This window comes from Colobus angolensis, unplaced genomic scaffold (genome assembly GCF_000951035.1).
Source record: "Colobus angolensis palliatus isolate OR3802 unplaced genomic scaffold, Cang.pa_1.0 Scaffold78, whole genome shotgun sequence".
In the NCBI taxonomy this organism is placed as follows: domain Eukaryota; kingdom Metazoa; phylum Chordata; class Mammalia; order Primates; family Cercopithecidae; genus Colobus; species Colobus angolensis.
The window spans coordinates 4,010,080-4,033,523 of record NW_012121598.1 but is presented as its reverse complement, the minus strand read 5'-3'; the positions used below and the strand labels follow the sequence as shown (position 1 = coordinate 4,033,523).

The 23,444-nt window shown below is 40.4% G+C and overlaps 1 protein-coding gene across 1 annotated transcript in view; it reads left to right on the top strand.

Moving 5' to 3' along the window:
• Positions 1 to 23,444, top strand: part of SHC4 (SHC (Src homology 2 domain containing) family, member 4) — a 139,179-nt gene that overhangs the window by 59,338 nt on the left and 56,397 nt on the right. Inside the window, exons 3-4 of the mRNA XM_011928581.1 lie at positions 12,220 to 12,283; positions 19,103 to 19,222. Coding sequence (XP_011783971.1) covers positions 12,220 to 12,283; positions 19,103 to 19,222 — 184 coding nt within the window. The remainder of the gene's footprint in view (positions 1 to 12,219; positions 12,284 to 19,102; positions 19,223 to 23,444) is intronic.

Below are 23,444 nucleotides of genomic sequence, written 5' to 3'. Positions count from 1 at the left end.
AAAAAAAAAAAAAAAACTAAACTAATCTCATCCAGAGAAAGTCTTTTCATTGATAAAAGGAGAGCTTTGTGCCAAAGTAAATGCAGGACAATTGGTGCATCGCTCTACCTGCCAGGCAGATTTGTTCCATTTCCTGCTGGTATTCTCAGTAGGGAAGCTGAGAAATGCCTAATAGAGTAAGTGCACAGCTCTGGTCCCTTTAATTATATGTGATTGAGTTGTAGTTTCTGAGAGCTGCACTTACTTTAGGAAATGTGTACTGTAGTGTATGTTTGCACAATTAAAAAGTGGGTGTTTTTGATCCAGATCATCTGTGTCTCTTATGAGAAATTCTCTGAAAATGATTTTTTTCACTGTTGTCTGTGACAAAACAGATTCTTGAAAGATATCATCTAGTTAAGTGTATGCAAGTGTAAGGGGCCTAACTTACACTTGCAGCTTGTTAGCAGGTCTCAGGCTGGATATTGAAACAGGTTCTGAGATGGAGAGTTGAATGCAAAAGACTTACTGAGAGGGCTTTTGAAATCAACCGTCAAGGGAATGAAGGAAGCAGGGCCTGGCAGAGGGAGAGGCTGAAAAGCAATGAAGTCACAGCAGGCTCCGTGGGCAGTTCTGGAGCTAGGATGGCCCTTCAGAGTTGTCCCATATTGAGGGACGGGGACCAGGCCCTGGAACCCCATATTGACCAATCAGGTCATTGGATGCCTGTTGCCACTGGGGAGGGGACATAACATGGGCAAGGCAACTTCCCCTAGAGAGCACAATTTCTGCGGAAGGAACTCAGCTACGATCCATGAGAAGTGAGCACTCCAGCAACTGGGGGAATAAATACCTCTGTCCTGAAGGGGGATTTGATTTCTATAGGGAGACAAGGGTTACACTTTGTTTTGATGACATAGAGCTACCTAACATTCATATATTGAATACATTGTTTATTTCCAAGGCAGCCTACTAGGTTCCATGCAATATCCGAAGAAAGCCAGACATGCATTCTGCCTTTATAGAAACTTATACTATCCATTACTATACACATGATAGACATAATTTGACCTACTATGTAACATATTAACTATAGCATTCCAGTTATAACACAGAGCATACTTTGTTGGGTACTAGGTGTTGTAGAAATTAGGTTAGACCCAGTTTTTTTTTTTTTTTTGAGACACGGTCTCACTTCCTTGCTCAGGCTGGAGTGCAGTGACATAATCTCAGTTAATTGCAGCCTTGACCTCCCGGGCTCAAGCAATCCTCCCACCTCAGCCTCCCCAAGTAGCTGAGACTACAGGTGCAAGCAAACACAGCTGGCTAACTTGTATTTTTTGTAGAGACAGGGTTTTGCCATGTTGCACAGGCTGCTCTCGAACTCCTGAGCTCAGGCGATCCACCTGCCTCGGCCTCCCAAAGTGCTGGGATTACAGGCATGAGCCACTGCACCCAGCCTAGACCCAGTTCTTAAAGTAGATAGCCATTATAAGGATAAAGCAATAATAATGGCTAGCATTTACTGAGGTATTGTCCAAAGCATTATTATTATTCTTACCTTTTATATTTAAGGAATTGAGACATAGAGAGATTTAAAAACTTGTTCAAGGTGACAGAGATTGTAAGAGACAGCTAGATTTTGAACTCTGGCTGTCTAACTGCAGAGTCTACTTAACTAGCTTTTCCTCACTCTCTATTGTCGTAAGAAAGTAGAGTTATAGATAAATTAAAGCCATCAAATTTTAACAACTGCTTGTAGCAAGAAACCGAACAAGACAAAGTTCAAAATATGTATAAACAATCCTTGCAAAAGATTGCACTCTAATAAGCTTTGCACCATGCACTAGCTAATAGCTGACCACGACCCCAAAGCCTCTCACATTTGTTTCTGGTTTGCTTTAGAGCAAGAATCAGAGAACAAGAGCCTGCAGGCCAAATCCCATCGACTACCTGATTTTGATTTTGCCACCTTGTCAGCCAAGAATGGTTTTGACATTTTTTAAATGGTTGGAAAAAACACCCCAAAAGAATATTCTGTGACACATGAAAATCATATGGAATTCAAATTTCCGTGTCTGTAAGTGTTACTGGCACACAAGCACACCCATTTGTTTATGTATTGCCTATGGCTGTTTTTCTAGCTACAACAGCAGAATTGAGTAACCGTAATAGAAACTGTGTAACCTGCACAGCCTAAAATATTTCCTACCTGGCCCTTTTCAGAAAATGTTTGCCAACTGCTGCTAGAGTGATTCTCAACCTTAGCCTTGTTGGAAGCATTTGGAAGAGATCTTAAAACTTCTGATCCCCAATCCCTGTCCTGCACCAATTAAGTCAGAATCTCTGGAGCTGAGACCCAGTCTTCAGTACTTCGTAACATTCTTGGTGGTATAGTCCAATGTGCAGCCAAGGCTGAGAACCACTGCCTAGAGTGTTGAATGCATTTGAGGGGCAAATGGATTACACCTTGCTGCCTCCAGGATGTCCTTGCTGCCTCCAGATAAGAGAGAGAATGCCGACCACTCTCTCACTGCTTGTGTGTGCAAGGGGTGATGTAAGCAAAGATGTTCAGGACCTCCATGTGCCCTCTGGTAAAAGCCCTTCTTCTTCTTCTTCCTCTTCTTCTTCTTCCTCTTCCTCTTCCTCTTCTTCTTCCTCTTCTTCTTCTTCTTTCTTCTCCTTCTCCTTCTCCTTCTTCTTTTTTTTTTTTTGAGACAGGATCTCACTGTTGCCCAGGCAGGAGTTCAGTGGCACCATCTCAGCTTACTGCAACCTCTGCCTCCCAGGTTCAAGCGATTCTCCGGCCTCAGCCTCCCGAGTAGTTATGACTACAGGTGACCACCACCACTCCCGGCTACTTTTGTATTTTTAGTAGAGATGGGGTTTCACCATATTGGCCAGGCTGGTCTTGAACTCCTGACCTCAGGTGATCTGCCCACCTTGGCCTTCCAAAGTGCTGGGATTACAGACATGAGCCACCATGCCCAGCCATAAAGCCCTTCTTCTTAAGGAGATGAGGATGGAGGAGGCAGAGAGGAGAAGAGAGGATTATATCAAATATGTATCCCAGAATATAGAGTGAGTACATTGAAAACAAAATTCCCCAGAATGGAATATCATCAAACGTATAGGCAGTGTAGCCTTCCCTATTCTAACCTCTAGGAATAGGTGACCTAATTCCTTAACACCCTCTAACGCAACCATCTGGTCTAAGCTATAGAGCACAGCACCAGTTACTCTGTGCAGTGAGTCTGAGGAGAAGGTTTAATCAGCTGTGTGGTTCATGAACTCTGTATCGGAATCACTTGGAAGGTTTGTGAAACTGTAGATTCCTAGGCCTCACCCCAGAATCAAAACCTCTAGGAATGGTCCTAGAAATCTGTATTTTAACCAGCACCCAGGTGATTCTTAAGAACTTTACAGTTTGATCACCACTTACCTAAATGATGTACTCTCTGTGGATGTGCAGGCTGAAGTTGTCCTACTATTATTTGTCGAGGTGGATTAACTGGCTAGGCCAGTTGTTCCTTCCTTCCAGAGGTGCACACACATTTAAAAAAATGGAATTCCCAATAAAATTTACAACATATATGTCAAATAGCCTTTAAAAGAACCAGAGTTATTAAAAAAAAAAAACAGTGGTAGAAGTAATATATTCATTACACCAATTGCTGTCTTGCTCAATGGTATAGACACCTGTATGACAAACTATTTTACTATTTATTTATTTGTTTAGATGGAGTGTTGCTCTGTCACCCAAGCTGGAGAGCAATGGCACAATCTCAGCTCACTGCAACCTCTACCTCCCGGTTCAAGCAATTCTCCTGCCTCAGCCTCCCTAGTAGCTGGGATTACAGGCATGCACCACCATGCCTGGCTAATTTTTGTATTTTTACTAGAGACGGGGTTTCATGATGTTGGCCAGGCTGGTCTTGAACTCTTGACCTCAAGTGATCTGCCTACCTTGGCCTCCCAAAGTGCAAAGATTACAGGTGTGAGCCACCACACCTGGCCAAACTGTTTTAAATGTCTTTAAAATTCCAATTACGCTCTGAAGAATTTTTGGAAGTAGATATACATCGTTTAGAGTGAGCTTGAGTGAATAAAGTGGGTGACTAAGTAAGATCTGTTTTTGTTTTTGTTTTGTTTGTTTGTTTTTAATGAGCTTTGGCTCGTAAGTGACCACATTATGCATCAGTGCACTCTTTAACTCCAAAAGACACACCTTCATAATATTTTGAATATTTTGTCAAAAACAGAGTTGTTTTAAAGAAGCCCAGTTTATCCTAAAGTAAAGGAGAACAATCTTTTGAATTTACAAATTCCCATGTATTTTATATGAAACCAACTCTATTTCTTATTGTCATTTCCTTAACCACTTATAAAGCCCATAAGCCATCAGCTTGTGGATGTAGGTGTTTGAATTTTGAGATACATGATTGTATTACAGGAAATCACTTTGGGGACAGTAGAAAACCAGCACTTAATGTCCGTTAACTAGTGAGATTTATAGGGGAGATGTGATACTCTAGACAAGAGGGTATTTCACCTCATTCCATTAATGGGTTCACATTTGCATCAGAGCCAAAGGGCAGAATCATGAAGCAGACAGACAAACCCATTTCCTATGGTTACTGAGCTGGGTTGGCTAGCAATTGTACTTTAGAATCGGACTTTCAATACAATTCAGGTGAACAGAGGGGTACACTAAGTCAGTGTGGGGATAAATGCTGTGGGCAGTACTCAAAGGTTTTATTTGACCATCCTGGGACTCATGGTGCCTGTTTCTAAAGTGAAAGGATGTATTTTATGAGCTGAGTTCACCCTCCTGGAGTGCACGGGTGATGCCCCTTGATAATAGCACAAAGCAAATTTGAGGCTTTCCATTTTCAGCTGGTCTATGGGCATTGACTGCATTCATTGTGTGCTTATCACCGCAGAGGCAGGCTCCTGTTCTAAAGTGTCCGGTCTGAGGGCTTTCACAAATTCTTGGATGTCTTTAATTTCACTAAGCTGGACAAAATTGAACACATAGATCACTGAGCCTTGCTGTCCTGGAGGCAAAGATTTAAAAAAAGATGGTACTGGTTTCCCTAGAACAATCAGAACAGCATAATACCACATGGATGTGCAGTCTGAATTACTCAAAGTCTTTTCATTCATAACAAGAAGGCAATCTGAGACATTCAGGGCGCAACATGTCCCTTAGACTTTGGTAACCGATTTCCTTAAGGACTTACGTTGGAGATGCAAAGTAAAAGAAAGTCCTTTGGAAAATGGCAGGTGAATTTATTTTAGCTGAGTATCATTGACTTTTTATTTTGGAAAGGCTCTTGCTGTGATTAAAATTTTATTCTCATTCCTATTTGCAGGGACAAAACTGGAACTATTCCTTCACTGCATATGTGACTATAGATGTGTGTGTGCGTGTGTCTGTGTGTATGTGTCAAAAGGTGGGGGATGTGGGGATCATTGCCTTTAATCATTCCAGCTGGGCCCCTTTGCCTGGTTTCATGTTGCACATTTTCTGGCTTTCCTATTGACTGAAGAACTGCATCCTGACATTCACCAGAAAAAATCTGCCCCACAGCCTCTCCTCCCATTAAATGCTCCCCTTTGTCTTGGATTGTGATATTGCCTTCCAAAATTAAAAAAAAAATTAAAAAGTGTGTGTGTGTGCACGTGTGTGTGTGTGTGTGTGTGTGTGTGTGTTAGGCGACATTGCTTCCAGAGGAGCTTAACTATTTGAGGGTTAAAGACACAGAAGAATTGTAACTTCAGTGTCGTAGTGGCCAGGAGTTGGTGAAGAAAGGTGGCTTTGTTTGGATGATTAGTTTGGACTCTGTTAAGACAGACAAAATATCTTTTTTTGGTCTTATGGCGTAGGCAGGGTTTTATATGCTTAAAAGCAAATCTTCAACGGCATTCTCATTCTCTTACATCAGCCCACTTCTCCCCTTCTCTCTCATGTGGCGAAACAATAAACAAAGTGGCCACTGTTGGTGCTCTGGGGCGTTTCTCTTTCTTTCTAATACAGGCTCCCAAGATGGAAATCTTTAGCCATTGAAAGCCCAAAAATTCTGCTCCTCTAAGAGCAGACACTCGCTGAATGTTTGCTAGCTGGAGAAAGTCTCACCGCCACTCAGCTCCAAAAAGGTTCTGCAGGAATTTTGGGGCTACAAGAATGGCGGAGCCCCCTCCCCGGTCCCAGGAGAAATCGCGCTCAGCTCTGTTGTCTTTTTCTTTTTCCGCAGCATTTGTAAAGTTGGCCCAAGGGTGTGGCTGAGACTCCAGAAAAGCACTGAAAGTACTATTTGTTCTTGAAAATGTTACAGTTAATGTCTTGGTCGCAGTAGTAGGGGAAGAAAAGATCTTTGTGAACAAAAGCAACAGAATGCAGGCATCTAGCTGCCTTTCCTCGCTGGGATTTCAGATTTGTTAACGCTGCTATCAGCAAGGCAAGTGGAATTTGAGAGGTTAATTTAAAGCAGTAATTCTTAACCCGGGATCTGTGATTTCTAAGAGGTCCACAGAATGTTGTGGGGAGCTTTGGGGTGAGGAGTGGACCTTCTTAAACGGAATAGAAAAGTTTGTACAGGCCGGGCGCGGTGGCTCATGTCTGTAATCCCAGCACTTTGAAAGGCCAGGTGGGCAGATCACCTGAGGTCAGGAGTTTGAGACCAGCCTGGCCAACATGGTGAAACCCCATCTCCACTAAAAATACAAAAATTAGAGGGGCGTGGTGGCAGGCGCCTGTAATTCCAGCTGCTTGGGAGGCTGAGGCAGGAGAATTGCTTGAACCCTGGAGGCGGAGGTTGCAGTGAGCCGAGATCGCGCCATTGCACTCCAGCCTAGGCAACCAGAGCGAGACTCCGTCTCAAAAAAAAAAAGAAAAGTTTGTACAAATAGGCCTTTTATTGGAGAGAGACATGACTCATCTTAGAGTCTCCAATTCAAACAATTAATAAGTACTATTTTTTTGAGACAGGGTCTTGCTCTGTCACCCAGACTGTAGTGCAGTGATGTGATCCTAGCTCACTGCAGCCTTGAACTCCTAGGTTCAAGCAATCCTCCTGCACTGGGCTCCTGGGTAGCTGTGGCCGCAGGTGTACACTGCTATGCCTGGCAATTTAAAAATATATATATTTTTGTGGAGACAAGGTCTCACTGTGTTGTCCAGTTTGTCTCAAAGTCCTGGCCTTGAGGGATCCTCCTGCCTCGGCCTCCCTGCGTGGTGGGACTACAGGCATGAGCCACTGTGCCTGGCTGATAATTACTTTTCAAAGCAAGTTCATAAGCACAAGTTTTCCCCTTTTTTTCTTTTCAGCAGAGTGTTGTACATGAAGAGATTTTGGGGGCTCTGTAAAGGCTCACATGCCTCAAATATACAGTTCTGAGTGAGCGTGTGAGTACTCATGTATGTTGCCCATGTGGGCAGAGCCTAGCTCCAGATGCTCGTTTCTTCCAGGAGGTGGCAGCCAGCGCATAGACAGCAGAGGGCTGGGGAAGGGCAGGGGCATCCAAGTAAGTCTTTTCTAGAGTCCACCCCTACCGCTTTGTCCTTTTGCCTGGGTAGTCTACCCCAGCCACGCTGGTGTTAGCGATTGGCCAAAGAGCCTCCCCTCACTGTGTTAGGGGGGTGAGCAAGGGAAGGACAGTCAATATACTACTTCCCCTAGCCTCTGGAGCCTACGACTCCCTCCTTTTCATCCATCTGGCAATGTGGTTCCTTCCCAGTGCTTGTGGGTTTTGAAGTCAGAAGCGGATTTGCATTCTGTCTCTCCCACTGTCAATTGCCTTATTTGTACACAGTTATTTAAATTCTTTGAACTTTAATATCCTCATTGGTAAAATGAGGGTAAAGGCCGTACCTTGGAATGATACTGTTATGACTCAGTGAAATGATGTACATAAGGTGTTCACTTCTGAGCCTGACCATAGAGAGTGCTCAGTAAATAGGGGCTGGCCAGGAGCTATGGCTCACACCTCTAATCCCAGAACCTTGGTAGGCTGAGGTGGGAGTCTCACTTGAGCCCAGGAGTTCAAGACCAACCCAGGCAACATAGGGAGACCCTGTCTCTACACAAAATAAAAAAGGAAAAGAAAAAATTAGCCAGTTATGGTGGTGCTTACCAGTTGTAGTGGTCCCAGCTGCATGAGGTGGGAGGATGCTTGAGGCCAAGGAGGTTGAGACTGCAGTGAGCTATGATCGTACCACTGCACTCCAACCTGGCCAACAGAGTGAGACCCCATCTCTACAAAAACAAAAAATTAAACAAATAAATATAAATGGGGGCTATTCTTTCACTGAAACTTGGGCTCCCTGCTACTGCAAGGTGTACAATTCTAAAAGGCTTTACTAAATGCGCTCAACATTTTTTATCTTTATGAAACTTTTGGGAATAGAAACAGGTAGCTCTACTAAAAAAAACTGAAAAAAGAAATACGGATTTAGTGGCTACAAAGATGGAGGGGTTAAAAGCTAAGCTGGAATGGGAGCAGAGAGAGAAACAAAGAACACCTGCTAGTATCCATAACATGAACATTGTCCCATCTCTCTATGGGTGTCAGCTCTCCATTTGGACATTTTTGATGTGCCTTCACATCTCAACACCTTTGCCTCACACTAGCAAAACTCCTGCTGAAGGAACTTACTGTGCATTATTTTCAATATTTTAAAGGATTACTTATCCAATCAAGTGCACAATGAAAGTAAAACATAACATTGTTTACCTTGTTTATATCTAAACACCAGTAGAATCAGAAACGAAATAGCAAATCACACACACAAAAACCACCTAAAACCAAGCCATAGTTCATAAGCTTTTTCTACATTACTGTTTACATAGGATTAATTTGATATAGCTGCTACCAATGTGTATATACTGTTGCAAGTTCTACTTTTTCACACTAATTTCTATAGACTTCTTCATATTTCTATAGTCCAAGTGGCAATATCCATTTTGATATGTTTTATCTATATCGCAAGACTTTGGGTTGGTTTCTTATGTGAAGTGTTTCTTTTACTTATATACTCAATGCTATCCCAATACAGGCTTCTCCTCACCTTGTCAAAGGCTGTAATAAATTATTTAAACAAATTGTTTTTAGAGACAGGGTCTCGCTCTGTCACCCAGGCGGGAGTGCAGTGGCACTGCAGCCTTGAACTCCTGGGCTCAAGCAAGCCTCCCAAGTAGCTGGGACTATAAGTGCGTGCCACCATGCCCTGCCCATGCTCCGAGAAATTTTGACATTTGTCAACTTTTACCAAATTACTCTCTAGAAAGATTGTATTAATACTAACCGAGGCCCCTGGCAATGGATACATATGCCTAAAGCAGAATATTTCCCATTTTTTCCAACACTGGGTTTTGTATTTTTTTCCCCTAATTTAATGAGTGAAGTATCTTGTTGTTTTAATTTTCAATTTTAAAATTATAATGAATGTGAATATTTTTCCATCTTAAAAAACCAAGTGATTTCTCTCTCCTTTTGTGTGAATTATTGGATCCATGGGTCAAGAAACTGTGGCCCATGGGCCAAATCTGGCCAGCTGCTAGTTTCTATAAAGTTTTATTGGAACACAGCCATGCTCACTTGTCTACATATTGTCTAAGGCTGCTTTTTGCACTACAGTAGCAGAGTTGAGTACTAGCAAAAGAGCAAAGTCTGAAATATTTACTGTCTGGCACTTCACAGAAACAGTATTTAGACTCTTATCTCTTAGTTCATATTCACTCTTGTTCTACCATATGTTATGCTCCAGCAATATCAAAGTACCTGTAATTCCCCTCATATCATGATACTTTGTGTTTTGGTGTCTTCACCTATGTTCTTTTGTCTGTCTAGAAATTCTAATCCCCTCCCTTCCAGGAAGGTTCATCCTTTTAAAACCTCCTTGAGAGGTATTCATGCTGTAAAGTATTCCCTTCAACTTAAATTCACTGCATTACTTTTTGTTAGAAGATACTGATAAATGGTGTGAGAATCAAAAAAACAAATGTGTGGGAAAATAGTTTGTGAAATTACAAGTTGCTATATAAAAGTAACAACTTCTAATAAAAAGTTACTATAGTTGTCATATAATTATTGTTATATTATTATTGTTGTTGTTATATTTGGCAGCATCAATATTCACCTTTGTTTTTACTTTAAGTTCACATCATTTATAGTCAACTTATTTATTTATTTATTTATTGAGACCAGAGTTTCGCTCTTTTTGCTCAGGCTGGAGTGCAATGGCACGATCTTGGCTTGCTGCAACCTCCACCTCTCAGATTCAAGCGATTCTCCTGCCTCAGCCTCCCAAGTAGCTGGGATTACAGGCGCCTGCCACCATGCCTCGCTAATTTTTTGTATTTTTAGACCAAAATATCCAAATCACTCTCATGGAGTAAAGGATCTGCCCTATCTTATAATACCTCTTTATTAAATACTGTCAATATAGTGGGGTGCCTGGACTAGCTATTTTGGCAGTATCAGTGCCAATTTGGATTAATTATGAGTCTTATGAATTATTGAGTAATCATTAAGATGACTCAAAACATCAATCAACCAACCAAGCCAGAGAGCCCAACTCTCTGTGTTATCCTATTTGACTCCAGAGAACAAAGGATAGAATCCTAGAGAAACAATAAATATGAAATCCTGAGAATATATGCTAACCAAAGATCCATTCTATCCTTTGATTGCAGATAATTATGCAAAAATCTAACAAGATAATATCTTGAAGAAGAGTTTCATTTATATAGAAAAAATGATCTGAGCTAAAACATACATTTATAAGTGCATAATAATGCCTAGAATCTTTGGGAATTCTAATTATCTTTCAAAAGTATTTTCTAGAAGAACATTGCTCTGCACTACAACCTATCATAGCTGTAGTTTTAAAAATGGGTCTGCATGGCCAGGCGTGGTGGCTCACACCTGTAATCCCAGCACTTTGGGAGGCTGAGGCGGGCAGATCACGAGGTCAGGAGATTGAGACTATCCTGGCTAATACGGTGAAATCCCGTCTCTACTAAAAATACAAAAAAATTAGCTGGGCGTGGGGTGGGCATCTGTAGTCCCAGCTACTCGGGAGGCTGAGGCAGGAGAATGGCATGAACCTGGGGGGGCGGAGCTTGCAGTGACTCGAGATTGTGCCACTGCACTCCAGCCTGGGCAGCAGAGTGAGATTCTGTCTCAAAACAAAAACAAAACAAAACAATAATGGGTCTGCATTCCTCTCTCTGACGTCTCCCCACTTCCTTTGGGAATCTAAACTATAGAAAATACTATTGTGAAATACAATATATATATAAAACTGTAATACAGTGTTGCATGTGTATGTGTGTTGGGGTGTGTGTGTGTGAGAATATAGTTTATTAATTTAAACAATGATCTCTGGGGAATCCGGAAGAGATTTTCATTTGCCTTGTGAGAAGTTTAATATATGTGTTCAAAGCCACAAGGCTAAGGTTCAAATTACAGAGTGAAAGCTTGGGCAGTTATGAATGCTCAGAGTCTCAGAGACAAAAGCTTTTAGTTATAACTGCATTTCTGGAAAGGAGGGCGCCAGTTCCTTCACCACTTCCATTAAGGAGCAACTACTTATTTTAGCGGTGCCTTTCTCTCAGGAAGTGCAATATATAGGAAGGGCAGAAAAGTAAGCAAAGGAGGAAATTTGATATTGATTTCTTTTCTTCTGTGAAATTACATGAAAGCTCAATGGCTTGTAGCAGCAACCTAGTCAATAAAACTCCATTTGAGACCACCTTGAAGTTCAACGTTCTCCCGATCCTTTTAAATTTCCTCTAGTGTCAGGTTATTTTTGTATTTAATTGTCTTTAGTTCTGAGATACTATGAAGCTTTTTATTCATAACATTACAGAGATGATTTTGCTAGAGGTAACACTGCAAAGTATTTCCAGATGACAATGCCCTGCCCCTCCTTTTTGGTTAAAAATCAACAACACAAAAAACAAAATCTGAAAATCCAAGGAAAAACAGAGATGAAAAAAGCGAATAGTGGAGCTCCTTGTTGTAAAGCAATTGCTCAGTATTAAGGTGCTGCTAGGTTTTCCTCAGAAGGAGTAAGTACAGCATTTCCTCCTGTGGGGCTGGGAGAATATCATGTGTGTTGGACTCACTATTATGTATGTGTACTTTTTGGTCGTGATAATTTCTAACATTTCTTAAACACTTACTGTGGAGGTAGTATGCTAAGTCTTTATTTGTATGGTTTCTGTTCTTTAGGGAAGCAATAAGTCGCCTGTGTGAAGCTGTCCCCGGGGCAAATGGAGCCATTAAAAAGCGAAAGGTAAATGTTGCTATGGTTTTCTTGCTTATGTGTCCCTAATTATGGCAAAGAGAGTATGAAAATTGCTGTTAGTTCATCCCACCATATGACCCAAAGTCCAGCCTGGCCTTTATTAGGTGGCATGATATCAGAGCTGCACTCAAAGCTACTCTTGTCCCTCAAATCTTTCCGAGTTGCCTGACGCTGTCTGACGCGGCGATGCCTCCAGCTGCAGAGGGGAGAAAGCCCCTGGGCTTTATGTCAGAAATGTAGGGTGTCGGACTTGGCTCTTACTGACCAGGGAGCATGGGATCTCATCTTGCTGAGACTCTGTTCTTATTTTCTGTGGAGTGTGGAGTTAGGGAGTTGAACTGAATGACCAGTTTAGTGCCTTCTAGTTTCCACATATTATAATGTATGTATTCTGCATTACAACATTTTAGACTTTTTAGGTTTCTGGCCTGTTTTCTAGTATAAATATGGATAGTGGTAAAGGTGAGCTAATAACGCATAGGTAGAGTAGCTTTCCCCGTGGAAAGAAAGCAAAAGTTTTGATGTTAGACAGACTTGGATTGAAGTCCTGCCTCAGCCACCTACAAATGGTATACTCTTGGACAAGTCACTTAACCTCTTGGATTCATGGTTTACTCATCTGTAAAATGGGAGAAAATAGCACTTACTTTATAGGGTTATGTAAGAAATAAATGAAGTGATGTCTACATACTACCTACCACAGCGTCTGGCATCTATTACACTTTCTGTGTTAATGGTAGCTAGTGTTATTGCTATTAATCTATAAGCCCTAGAATATTTTGTTGGTTTGAAAAGTCCAAAGGGCCAATGCAAAAGCTCTTAAGATAACTATATAAATCATACAGAATTGCAGACTGTTTAAGTGTAGGGGTTTTTTTTGTTTTGTTTTGCTTTTTGTTTTTTTGTTTTTTGTTTTTGAGACAGAGTCTCGCTCTGTCGCCCAGGCTGGAGTGCAGTGGCGCAATCTTGGCTCACTGCAAGCTCTGCCTCCCAGGTTCACGCCATTCTCCTGCCTCAGCCTCCTGAGTAGCTGGGACTACAGGGGCCTGCCACCAAGCCTGGCTAATTTTTCTGTATTTTTAGTAGAGACGGGGTTTCACCATGTTAGCCAGGATGGTCTCAATCTCCTGACCTCGTGATCCGCCCACCTCGGCCTCCCACAGTGCTGGGACTACAGGCGTGAGCCACCGCACCTGGCCGAGAAGGGTTTTTAAAGAGATCTTCTGGTCTAACATTTTCATTTTGCCAGCTACTAAACTGAGTCTGAGACAAGAGATGGTATTTGTCTGAGTCACTAGGGTGATTAAGGTCAGAGCCAGCTGTAGAAGCCAAGTCTTCAGATTCCCATCTTAGGGTTCTATTTCTATACCATTCTCCCCTGTTTTCGGTTATCATTCTTCATTATATTACATAGGGCTGAACCAGTGTCACCCAGAGTGACTCAGAGAACCCACATGGTATGAAACATTCTGACAAATGGCTCTTAAATTCTATTAAGGACTCCCTATGACTACTTTCTTTCACAGAACCCATGGTTCCAAAGTAATCTCTAACCTCTTCCTGCTTCTCATAATTTCTGATTAGAATGCTTCAACTGGATGATTCCAACTAACAGGCAGGATTTTCTCATCTAAGGAGCAGGGATTCCCCATCCCAAAATAAAACAAAGCAAACCTGGCTATCATCTATCTGGAAAGTACACTTGCAGAGAAAATCAGAAAAGCAGCTGGTTTCCTTCAATAGCTAGCATGTATTGAGTACTTAATATGTGCCAGGGACTCTTTCCAGCACTTTACCCTTTTTTCTTTTCTTTTCTCTCCATTTTATTGTGGTAAAATATCCATAACATCTTAACCTTTTTTTTTTTTTTTTGAGACGGTTTCACTGTCACCCAGGCTGGAGTCCAGCGGCTCATTGCAACCTCTGCCTCCCAGGGGTTCAAACAATTCTCAATGCCTCAGCCTCCCGAGTAGCTGGGATTACAATCATGTGCCATCATGCCTGGCTGATTTTTGTATTTTTAGTAGAGATGAGGTTTTGCCATGTTGGCCAGGCTGGTCTCTAACTCCCTGGCCTCAAGTGATCTACTCACCTCAGCCTCCCAAAGTGCTGGGATTATAGGCATGAGCCACCACTGCCAGCCTCATCTTAACCCTTTTTAAGTGTACAGTTCAGTGGTATTAAGTACATTCATATTTTTGTGCAGCCATCACCATCATCCATCTTTAGAACTCTTTTCATCTTGCAAAACTGAAACTCTACACATTAAACAATAACTCCCCAGTCCCCTATCTCCCCAGCCCCTGGCAACCACAATTCTACTTTCTGCCTCTATGATTTTGAGTACTCTAGATACTTCATATAAATGGAATCATACAGTATTGGTCCTTTTATGACTGGCTTCATTCACTTAGCATAATGTCCTCAAGGTTCATCCATGTCACAGCAGATGTCAGAATTTACTTCCTTTTTACAGCTGAATAATTTTGCGTTGTATGTATATACCACATTTTGCTTACCCATTCTTCGGTAGATGGACACTAGGTTGCTCCCACAGCTTAGCTATTATGAATAATGCTGCTATGAACGTGAGTTACAAAATCTTTTAGAGACCTTCCTTTCAATTATTTTCGGTATATACCCAGAAGTAGAATTGCTGGATCATGTGGTTATTCTATTTTTTCATCGTTTGAGGAACTACTATACTGTTTTCTACAGCAGCTGTACCATTTTACACTCCCACCAATAATGCACAAGGGTTCTAATTTCTCTGTATTCTCACCAAGCCTATTCACATTTTCAGTTTCTTTATGATTTCATCTTGATAGGTATTCTGGCAATTTGTCCATTGTACCTAGGTTCTCCAGCTTGTTGGCATACAATTGTTCACGGTAGTCTCTCATAATCCTTTTTACTTCTGTAGAATTGGTAGTAATGTCTTTACTTTCACTTCTGATTTTAGTAATTTGAGTCTTTTCTCTTTTTTGCCTTAATTCGTCTAGTTAAAGGTTTGTCAGTTTTACCGATCTTTTGGAAGAACCAACTTTTGGTTTAATTCATTTCATCTATTTTTCTATTCTCTATTTTATCTCTGTTCTAATCCTTATGATTTCCTTGCTTCTGTTAGCTTTGGGTTTTGTTTTTTTCTAGTTCCCTAAGTTACAATGTTAGGTTTTTGACTTGAGATCTTTCTGCTTTTTTAATAAAAGTGTTTATATCTATGATTTTTCCTCCTAGCACTCACTGTTTTCACTGCATCCCATAAATTTTGGTATGCTGTGGTTTTTATACTTTGTTAATCATCACAAAAAACCTAGCCACAAATGTTATTGTTTGTCCCCATTTTACAGATGAGGAAACTGAGGCCCCGAGAGGTTAAGTAACTTGCTTAGTGACCCAGTCAGTGTGTGGAAATGCTAGGTCAAGCCCAGGTAGTCTGGTCCAGCATCTACACACTTAATCACGATGTTTTCTGCTTCTTTGCCAAGCATTTGCCCTGTGTGGAGGGAGCCAAAAAACGATGTAGGGCCAGTTGAAAGTAGTCAGATCTTTGATTCCTTAGGTCTGTTAGATACTGCATCATTAGCAGTTTGGAGTGCTAATGGATAAATGATTTATCTATTTATGTGATCTCCCATGAGTTTTGAGGTCTAAAAGTTAATGAATAACCAAAAGAACTGGGGATTCCTGAGAGATTATGCCATATAGAGTAAGAAGAGCTAGGCTGCTATGTCAGTACCAATAAATTGACCCAGATACAGTCAATTAATGTTTACCTATCTTAATGCTTTTCTCTTTGGATAAGAGAAATATGGATAAGCACCTCTGCCAGGTCTGCCTCCACTCTTTTGTAAAAGTTGGTCAGTATCCCATCCTCAGCCTCCCCTTTCTGTTCCTTTCTCCTCTCATTCCCATAATGACCTCTCCCAAGGCCAGGGTCTACAGTTTCTCCCCTATCTCTTTCTTGAAGAAGAAATCCTGTAGCAAAATTGCCAAAATTCATTTTGAAAGTAGTAATTATAATCACTACAGTTTGTTAGCACTTCGCTGTATACTATGCATTTCCATATACTTTATTATTAATACTAAATTTGATTCTCCTAAGACCTCCCATGGCTAGAGGTGGAAGAATGGAAGTGATAGCATTACTCCTGTTTTGTAAACAAAGACATTGAGGGGGTTCCAGAGTTGTCTAAGGTCCCTTGACAAGGTAGGATCACACCTGGGACTTGAATTCCAGTTGCCTCACTGCCCATGCTGTGTGCTTTCCACTCCTTTCTCTTCCATGGGTCTTTTAACTGTTAGGACATTTCTAATAATGGCATGAAAGACTTTGTCTCCTATATAATAAATACATTTTGGGCATATCCCATGAGATTAAGGTTATGCTGAGAACAAAATTAAGATGACTTATATAAAAGTTCTTTACAGATAACAAAATGCTTTTCAACTATGAGATAGTGTTATAATTTAATTTGTATTTCATAATTTTATATATATATATATATATTTTTTTTTTTTTTTGAGCGACAGAATCTTGCTCTATTGCCCAGGCTGGAGTGTAGTGGCACGATCTCGGCTCACTGTGACCTCCGCCTCCCAGGTTCAAGTGATTCTCCTACCTCAGCCTCCTGAGTAACTGGGATTACAGGCACATGCCACCACGCCTGGCTTATTTTTGTGTTTTTAGTAGAGATGGGTTTCACCATGTTGGTCAGGCTGGTCTCGAACTCCTGACTTCGTGAACTGCACACCTCGGCCTCCCAAAGTGCTGGGATTACAGGTGTGAGCCACTGCACCAGCCACTTAATAATATTTTTTAAACTAGCATGGAAAAGAAACTCTAGAGAAGCAAATGAACAACTTGCTGTTAATAAAATCACAGTGGGAAACACAAAATCCCTGACTGAGTGGCTCGCTTTGCCCAGAGCTGTGTAAGAAGCAAAGAAAGTAGACCAAGAGTCAGCTTTATGATATGGTGATAGCTGTGAGGTTTAGGGCTCCTTCCTCACATTGTTTGCACTACATTTTAGAATGAGCTTGGAATTAAAAACAAAACTGTACATTAAATTTCAACAGTGTGGCCAGGCGCGGTGGCTCAAGCCTGTAACCCCAGCATTTTGGGAGGCCGAGACGGACGGATCACGAGGTCAGGAGATCGAGACTATCCTGGCTAACCCGGTGAAACCCTGTCTCTACTAAAAAATACGAAAAAAAAACTAGCGGGGCGAGGTGGCGGGCGCCTGTAGTCCCAGCTACTCGGGAGGCTGAGGCAGGAGAATGGCGTAAACCCGGGAGGCGGAGTTTGCAGTGAGCTGAGATCCGGCCACTGCACTCCAGCCTGGGCGACAGAGCGAGACTCCGTCTCAAAAAAAAAAAAAAAAAAAAAAAATTTCAACAGTGTGTGTTTAACAGTTTGGTATGGCTCCAGAATGAATCAAATGAGAGCAAAACTAGGAAAGAAACAAATTGTGTTTTCATTGATTGTCTCAAAGTATTGATTCATATGCTGAGGAATCACTGATTTCCATCAGCTGGTCCACTTTCCAGCAGAGGATTTCAGGACTTAATCCAAGCATCCATCAAAGCATTTAAATCTCTCAAATTATTTCTTAGAATTTTTAATGTTGGGAAGGGCAAAAATAAGTAATAATAATAATAACAGCTCTCATGTACCCAGCCAAAGACTGTGCTAAATGTTCTCCAGTTATTATTTAATCTTCACAACAGCCCTTATGATGTGGCTACTGTTTTTTCCCCCAATTTTTATATAAAAGGAAATTGAGGCTTAGAAAGGTTATTTGTCCAAGGTCATCAGTTGGTAAGTGGCATTTCTGCCTGAGGAAATCTGCCAGCCCACTCTCTCGACCCCCTGCTGGTACTGCTTTGTGGACATATGACCCCAGTGCTTTTCTTTATAATTCCCAGGTACCCCCTACTCTCATGATTCTTCATCAAACCCCCACACCTCCTCTTCTTGAGAAATGCCTGGTCCAGAATTTTGACTTTTATCAAAATATGTCCCTTTCCAGATCGCGCCACTGCACTCCAGCCTGGGCAACGGAACGAGAATCCGTCTCAAAAAACAAACAAACAAAAACAAAACAAACAAAAAAACATGTCCCTTTCCTCAGGATCTTCTTCTAAATCTCTATTAGTAATTTCTGGTAAATCATCTTTATTGATGAGTTAATGTGGAATGGGCTAACCCCTTCCTAGTAATATTTGCTCATTTTAACAATTAGGACCTTCTGAAAACAACGATTTAACCTAAAAGAGTGCCCAATGTTAGAATTTCAGGCATCATGATTATCTGAAGGTAACAATTAGACTAGTAGAGAGGACTTTTTAACTCTGGTAAGGGAAAGATGAGGGAGGAACAGGGATGGCTTCGGAGAAGGAAGCAGTTGTGTAATTGGAGAGTGAGGTTAGATTCAGTGGATTGTCAAATTTTTCTTTTTTTGGATTTGCAGTATTGAAAAGGACTCAAGAGTTCAGCTGGTCTAAACTCTCACAGCAATTTGTTTACATTCAAGCAGGAGTCCAATCCCAGCACCTGGGGAGGAGAGAAATTATGAGAAAGTTCTGAGGGCCTAAATTTCACTATTTAATAAAGAATTTGCTGCATTCTAATTTCAAAAAAATGTTTATTTAATAAAAATCATTCCCTTTCATTTGATTTATATAAGGTAAAACAGAAAGGAAGAGTTTGGACTTTGACTCATTTTTAACATTTAAAAAACATTAACATTCATTCTGTGACAAAATTCCTAACAGTGTTTTGTTTTTCTTCTTTAATTTTTAAAGCCTCCAGTTAAGTTCCTATCAACAGTTCTTGGCAAAAGTAATCTTCAGTTTTCAGGAATGAATATAAAACTAACCATCTCAACATGCAGTCTCACACTGATGAATCTTGACAACCAACAGGTAAGATCACAAATGTCATTTATACTTTAACATATCTATTTTTCCAGAGAAGCCTGAGGATAATGAAGAGAATAAAGTTTTAGACAGAGTATGCTTACAACTTAATACAGCACAAGCGAAAAATCTGCTGAAGACTTATGCATAACAATCATTAGAACAACAGCATTACTAACCCATCACTGGGGCATGTAACCACCTACATACGTGCCCCTACCTAACTGGCTTTGAATGAAGAACTAAGGTGCAAAGAACACAGAAAATATCATTTAGCAACTCATATCCTTAAATTGATCATTGATGTCTCCACCAACCCTCCCCAAAGGGATAGCAATTCCATTATCACAACTGACAGACTGTGTGTTGGGCCAGGGTGCAGATGAGGGACAAAGGGGAAAGGTGATGTTGGGGTTAGTGTTCTAGCAAACTGAAATTTAAGCAGAAAATATTTTCTTCCAATTCTTGTGGTCGAGAAGCTTTCTAAAATGGTATTGTATAAAAGATAATGTTTTCTTCCTTAATAGTTTATGATACTGTGGTGTGCCTAAGTTTTCATTGTGAACCTCATTTCTCAAAGAACAGCATTGCTGAAGCAAATGTAGAAGATACGTAGGCATTGGGCTAAATATGTACCTTAACAAGGACATTTTATTTGGCTTGCTTTTAATTTTTTAAACTAAATTCCTTCTATCAGGTTATGTATGTGTGTTAGGATCTGATTTTCCTCTTTGTCTAAATATGTTGTGATCCAAGTTTCTTTACAGTTAAGGTTTTATTGTGTGGAGTGCTGTTGATCAAGGTTTAATGTGTACTTAATAATAATAACATGCTAAAAGCTCTGAGGTTACATATGAGTTGAAATGCTGGCTTTGCCACTTACTGGCAAGTGACTCTACTACTCTGGGCTTCAGTTTTCTTCATCAGGGAAATGAGGATTATGGTACTTATTTATAAAGTTTCTGAAAGGATGGATTTTAAGTGTCTCATAGGTCTGTTTAGAGGATTCAATGAGATAATAGATGTAAATTATATAGCATGTGCCAGTCACATAATACCTATTATTATTATTTACTCAAATATTCTCAGAGACCTTTTCATATACTCAGTACTTAATAGGAAGAACATATTGTAAGATTATAAAATTATCAGTAACATATAAGTACAGGTTTTGAGGGCTATTTTATTTTCTAAATTAAAAAACAGAATAAAACACACTGTTTAAGCAGTAGTATACAACACCTTAGAGGAAAAGTGCTAACATGAAACAGTTACAAGTAAATTCTTGTCTAGTTGGGTCCTGATTGATCTTCCAAGAGTGGTGATGCCATTGGCATAATGAGAGCATAACATTTTGGGCTGCGCTTGGAAGACGACACATATGAGTGGTAAAACATTCATTCAGTCATTCTCACATTTCGACTTCAGTACATATGTAGATGCAAAATTTATTTTTAGTTTTCATTCACATGGATGGTACCATGAAAGCTCAATGCTTTCAGTTTTGAGATCTCCCTAAGTAGAGGAGCCCTCTGATTATCTTGGAGTTTTGTAGCGGAGGAAGAGTGGGCAAAGCTGAAGCCATCATAATGACAGCCTTTTGGGTAGAATCTAATGATCATTTTTTAAGATGGCCCTTTCTGTGGGGTTCCTGAAATGAATGAGGAATTTATGAAGAATGGGATTGTGGTGTATGTGGTGGGGCAGAGTTTATTCTCAGCCTCTCTTTCCCCTTCAGTACCCTTCTTTAGGGCAAAGTATTACTACCCATCCATAACCTTTCAGGCAAAACAGAGGTGAGGATAACGGGTGATTTTCATTACCAGTAACTGTAGTAATATGGTGTGCCTTTTAAAGTAATCCACATCTTTTCTGCACTGGTGCCATGGAACGGAGTTGTATTCAGCCCACTGCTGGAGTGGGGACCAAAGTTAAGATCTCATTTATCTCAGACCTGAGGGCTGATTTTTAATAACTATTTTGAGCTTTTCTGCAGGCCTAGGGGAAATGGCTGGGAGGTGGGAGACATGTGCCACTGTAGAGGCCTCAACTCAAGAAACTTTATGTCCTGTGAGAAAGGCAACTAAAATGTTTAAGAAATGAAAGCAGCGAAGATTAGAGACCTTGTAGAGACAGCACAAGAAAAGGATTAATTAAATCCTTAACGCTACCACTGGAAGTTCTAAAATAAATACAAAGAAATACTAATGCTTTCCCCATACCCACTTAATTTCTAAGATATATTTGGACTAAAAACAAAGGTTCAAGTTTATGGTTGTATTCATATATGATAGCGGTTATGGAACAGATAGTTCACATTTATCTTTGGTCACTGAGAACATCAAGAATATAACCATTCATTCTCAGAAAATATTTTATAAACCTCTAGAGGCAGAAAATATTAAACATGCAATGCTTGCAATTTTTAAATATTACCATATTTCAGGATGGGAAAATACACTTTCGCAAGGGTAAGTTTTAGGTATTTCCTTGTTTCAAAATTCAAGCAATAGACTTTATTGACATACTTTAATATAGTATTTTAGGGCCTCAAGCAAAAATGTCAGAGTCTCAGTAGCTCACACTCCCACTAATTCTTTACTGATTTCTACAACTCTAACAGGTACTGAATTCAGAAGGGTAATAGAGTTAAGGTAAAACAGGCAAAAACTGAGACATCCTTTAGTCTCTACAAGGAGAGGCAACTTGAGATATTTAGAGGCCAAGTAGGTAACGCAAGCTGTGCAAGCACAAGAAAAAACAATGGTGGAAGCCCAATGATAAATATCAAGTGCTACCTGGCCTCTATGTTGGGGAGATAACACTGACACTTGGCAAACAGAATACCTTCCTTGTCTAAAGGTGAATCAGATGGGTTTTTTTTTTGTTTCTTTTTTTGCTTTTTTGTCTGTTTTTTGGCTACATAGGTCTATAGGTCAAAGGCTCCCAGATCTTTTACTTTAAAAAAATAATAATAAAAAGGTAAGAATCTAGATTTTTAGCTGATATCTCTATACTGAGATGTTGGTCTCTTAAAATTATAAGCATGAACCAAACAAAATAGATCTGTGGTCTGAAGACAGCCAACATGGGATATCTGATCTAAGTGAACATTTATAATACATATGGATAAATTTGCAAAACTCTCCCTAATCACACTATGTACTCAAAAGCTTCTTTAAATCCCCTATCCTGCAAAATCAGTTAGAATTTCCCCAGAACTCCTTTCTCTAGTTCCCTTAAATGAAGATACACACACACACACACACACACACACACACACACACACACACACACTCTCACACACATCTTCATTTAGTCCTCACAATTTGTAAGGTACATCCAGTTGTCCCTATTTTCAGTTTAGGACCCGAGCCCGAGAGATTAATTTCCCACTTACTGAGCTAACAAATAGTAGAACCCAAATTTTAACCAAGTAGTCTGGTTTGTCTGTGGTAACTGCACGTAAAGGAAGTACAAATGATTTTACACCCCTAAAAGGGGTGTTAAAATGTTAATTTTCTATCCTCAATAAATACAATTAAGTATTTACAATTTTCATTGTCTCTTAGCTTACTGCCTATTTTTAAGACTGAAAAACAACCCAGCCAATTGCAGAGCCCGGGTTTTTCTCCCCAAGATGGGCCTTCAGATGCAACAGGGAGTGTTTCCCATCCCCAACTCTTGTGCCCTACTTAGTTCCAGAGAGAAACAGAATCACAACTTTCTGGTTTGTGGACCTCAGATTTTTTTTTTTTCCAAGAGTTTATCTTTCCTAGTAAAGATAAACATCTGGAGGTAAATACAACCAGCCAGTTTATTGTGCACTAGCATACCCCCATCCACACTAATTTATATCACGCATGCAATTAATTATCTATCCACACTCATCTGACCGTAGCTACAGGCTAACTGAGATAGCAGTGGACGTGGTAGGATGAAGTCTAAGCACCAACACTTTACTTCCACCATCTCTCCCTCCCAACCCAGCTAGTGTCTGAACAATTCTGATCATCCTTGTCACAGTCCTACCTTTTACAGATCTCTCTCCCCAAAAGACAGGATGACCATAAAATAAATAAGGCTCTGAATTGTCCTGTTGCATTGGATATTCGTTCTTTACTGCTATAATGGAGCAGAAGCATCTGGAACCTTTTAACTGATCATGATAAAACCTGCTGATATACTCATTTTGCTGAACATAGCCTTCTGATGTAATCATTACTCT